The following is a 3,815-nucleotide window of genomic DNA, read 5'->3' as shown; positions in this document are numbered from 1 at the left end:
AAGAGAAGGAAACCGTAACGATGAATTTGTCGTACGTCATCCCCCTTATATCCCTTCCTAAGACACACAAACTGCAGCAGCAGCACCAGCAGCAGCAGCAACAACAACAGCAGCAGCAGCAACAACAACAGCAGCAGCACATGTTGTGAAAGCTGCAGCTCAAGATGTCGCACTGAGTGCAGCAGCAGCACAGCGATTAGACTCCTTTCTCCTTCTTCTGTGTTTGTTTGTTTGTTTTGTTTGTTTGTTTTGTTTGTTTGTTTGTTTATATTATTTGCTTCTCTTATATTCTTATACATACATATATATATATATATATATTTGTTTATATTACTTCTTTTCCTTATGTATATATATTGTTGTTTGTTTACATAATAAATAAACAACTAAATAATAATATATAAATACAAACAAAACAAACAAACAAACAAACAAACAAACAACTAAATAAATAAATATAAATAAATATAAATATAAATATAAATATAAATAAATATAAATATTATTTGTGTGTACACCAGGGGACGCGAGCACATACATCTGGGACGCGTCAGTTGCTACATAATTTTGATTATAAGCAGCAGCAAGAGAAGAAAAACAAATGTACAATATATATATCAGGTTTAGCAGCAGATCTTGCTGAGTCTGAGCTGCGTCTAGTCTTCTCTCCTTTCGGAGACATTAAAACAATTGAAGTGCCGAGGCATGAAGATAATAATAAGGTTAAGGGTTTTGCCTTCGTTGAATATGCTCAAGAAGAAGCAGCTGTTAGTAATACACCTACACCTCTCTTCTATTTAACTAATTCAATACCTACCTACCTACCTAGCTAGCTACCTAGCTAGCTAGCTGGGGGAATGGCTAGCTAGCTGGGAGGCTAGCTAGCTAGCTAGCTAGCTAGCTAGCTAGCTAGCTAGCTAGCTAGCTGGGGGTTTAGCTAGCTATTACCAACAAGCAGCAGCAGCAGCAGCAGCAGCAGCAACAGCAGCAGTAGAGACTCCGTACTATCAGCAGAAGCAGCAGCAAGAGCAGCACCAGCAGCAGCATCAGCAGCAGTATCCGTAAGACAAGCAGCAGCAGCAGCATTAGCATTAGCATAAGCATTAGGATTAGGGTTTTATGAATGCATTGAGTTGAGGTGTATATGCATGCAATTTGCTGCAGGAGATGGCGATAAAAGCAATGGATGGGTTTTACTTCAAAGGCAGAGAACTATTAGTAAAGGCCCCTTTAACTTTAGAAGAGAGAAGTGCTATCAAAGAAATTAAAGAAGAAATCGCAAGCGGAAGCACAAGGCCCATGCAACTACGCAAAAATAAACCCACCGTCAGTCAACGCTCTACGGTTTAGGGTTTAGGGTTTAGGGTTTAGGGTTTGGGATTTGGGGTTTAGGGTTTAGGGTTTAGGGTTTAGGGTTTAGGGTTTTAGGGCTTAGGGAGTAAAATTTAGAGCTCTTTGGAGCTGACGACGTTGCTCATAGACTTGCAGTAGGGTTTAGGGTTTAGGGTCTAGGGTCTAGGGTTTAGGGTTTAGGGTTTAGGGTTTAGGGTTTTGCGATTAGGAAGAGGCGAAGGGTTTGTTTGGGACGGCTCCCTTTCATAAAGACACCCAAGGTAAGACCGAAGTGCATGCAAAAGACAGACACAGCAGCTAGCTAGCTAATCAGCTAGCTAATCAGCTAGCTAGCTAGCTAGCTAGCTGCGGTAGTGTCTCCTTTATAAGAAAAGTGTCTCTCCCTCACGGGGTGTATGTGCAGCTACTCCTGTTCTTTTTATGTTTACAAATTAATTTGTAGATTTAACTTAATCGATTTATTCTTTCACAATATATATATTCACTCACATATTATTTATTATTTATTATTTATTATTTATTATTTATTTATTTATTTATTTATTTATTTATTTATTATTTATTCAGAGGCGATGAAGTCCTCGAAGCCCGAAGACGTCATAAGTCATGGGCGGGTGGTTCGAGTAACAAATTTGCCTGAGGCATTCGGAGAAGAAGATGTTAAGGTAAGCATCTTGCTGCTGCTGCTGCTGCTACTGCTGCTGCTACTGCTGCTGCTGCTGCTGCTGCTGCTGCTGCTGCTGCTGCTGGTTGTGGTGCTGGTGGTGGTGGTGGTGCTGCTGCTCTAGTTGCTGCTTTTCTCGCTGCTGCGCTTGCAGCTACCCTAATAGTTCCACCTATAGCAGCAGTAGCAGCAGCAGCAGCAGTTGCAGCAGCAGCAGCTGAAGCAGCAGGAACAGCAGTAGCAGCAGCACCCGTAGGAACAGCAGTAGTTGCAGCAACAGCAACAGCAGCAGCTGAAGCAGCAGGAACAGCAGTAGCAGCAGCACCCACAGGACCAGCAGTAGTTGCAGCAGGTGAAGCAGCTGAAGCAGCAGCAGCAGCATCAGGATCATCATCAGGAGCAGAAAAAACATTTGATTAGTTTGCTGAGTGTGTGGGGTCGCATGCATGCGTTGCATGCGTTTGCATGCGTTGCATGCGTTTGCATGCGTTTGCATGCGTTGCAGCAAATGCTGAGCGTCTTCGGACCGATAATGGCCGTAAATTTAATTGTGCATCTGCGAGAGGCGTTCGTACATTTCTATCAGAAGAGTCATGCTGAGAAAGCTGTCTCTACGATGGATGGGTTTGCTGTTGCAGGTTAGAGAGACAGCTACTTCAATTCATCTGTCTCCTTTTGTCTCCTTTCGCTCATCTCGTCTGTCTCCTTCTGTCTTATTTTGTCTCTTTTTGTCTTTCTTTTGTCTCCTTTTGTCTTTGTCTTGTTTTTTGTCTCTTTTTGTCTTTCTTTTGTCTCCTTTTGTCTTTTGTTGTCTTTTTTGTCTCTTCGTTGTCTCCTTTTTGCTTTTTCTCTCTTTATTGTCTTTTTTTGTCTCTCTTTTGCCTCCTTTTGTCTCCTTTCTGTCTCCTTTTATGTCTTTTAGGTCCTTTTGCTGCCTCTTGGTGTCTCTCAGTGTCTCCTTTTTGTCTCCTTTTGTTGTCTCTTTGTTCTCTCTTTTTTTGTCTCTTTTATATTTCCTGTCTGTCTCCTTTTGTCTCTCTTTGTCTCTCTTTGTCTCTTTTTGTCTCCTTTTGTCTCTCTTTGTCTCTTTTTGTCTCTTTTCTGTATTTTTTTGTCTCCTTTTCACATATTGCTGCTTGCATTGTATTATATTACTAATCTAATTAATACGCTGCATATATACTTATAAATTTATTTATATTTATATATATATATTTTGTATATATATATTGTATATATATTTATTTATATTTATTTAGTTTATATTTATTAAAAGTTTATGAGTATAGATTCGTATCAATTTATTTATGTAAACATTTATTTATGTATTTACATTCATTGATATTAATATATATATACATTTATATATTTATATATTTATATATTTATTTATTTATATTTATTTATTTATATTTATTTATAGACAAGAGACTCGGCGTTGCGATAGATAAGTTAAACGGACAGCGGCCTTCGTCTTTGATTGTACTCAAAAATTTACTGCCTCCTGAAGAAGTTGATGATGAGCTTAAGCAAGAAGTTAGCATAAATATACTATTTATTTATTTATTTATTTATTTATGTTTGTTTGTTTGTTTGTTTGTTTTTTTGTTTGTTTGTTTGTATATTATATAGATTATGTATAGTTGTGTTTGTATGGATATGTATTCATGCTGATATAGGTGTATATATTGTATATATATTAAATATATATATATATATATATTAAATATATATATATTAAATATATATATATATTAAATATATATATTTATTTATATTTATTTATATGCATAAGATG

At 37.3% G+C, this 3,815-nt stretch overlaps 1 protein-coding gene across 1 annotated transcript; it reads left to right on the top strand.

The window, feature by feature from the left end:
- Nucleotides 1-1,167: 1,167 nt before the first annotated feature.
- On the top strand, nucleotides 1,168-2,437 carry EAH_00000780 (hypothetical protein; the record flags this gene model as incomplete). Its single annotated transcript, XM_013396038.1, has 3 exons — nucleotides 1,168-1,326; nucleotides 1,562-1,613; nucleotides 2,172-2,437. The coding sequence occupies 3 exons, from the start codon at nucleotides 1,168-1,170 to the stop codon at nucleotides 2,435-2,437; spliced, it is 477 nt and encodes a 158-aa protein (XP_013251492.1).
- Nucleotides 2,438-3,815: the final 1,378 nt, after the last annotated feature.

This window comes from Eimeria acervulina, genomic scaffold (assembly GCF_000499425.1).
Source record: "Eimeria acervulina Houghton genomic scaffold, Eah_scaff3, whole genome shotgun sequence".
Lineage (NCBI taxonomy): Eukaryota > Apicomplexa > Conoidasida > Eucoccidiorida > Eimeriidae > Eimeria > Eimeria acervulina.
Note: the sequence above shows the minus strand (reverse complement) of the source record. Positions and strands in the feature narration are given on the sequence as shown.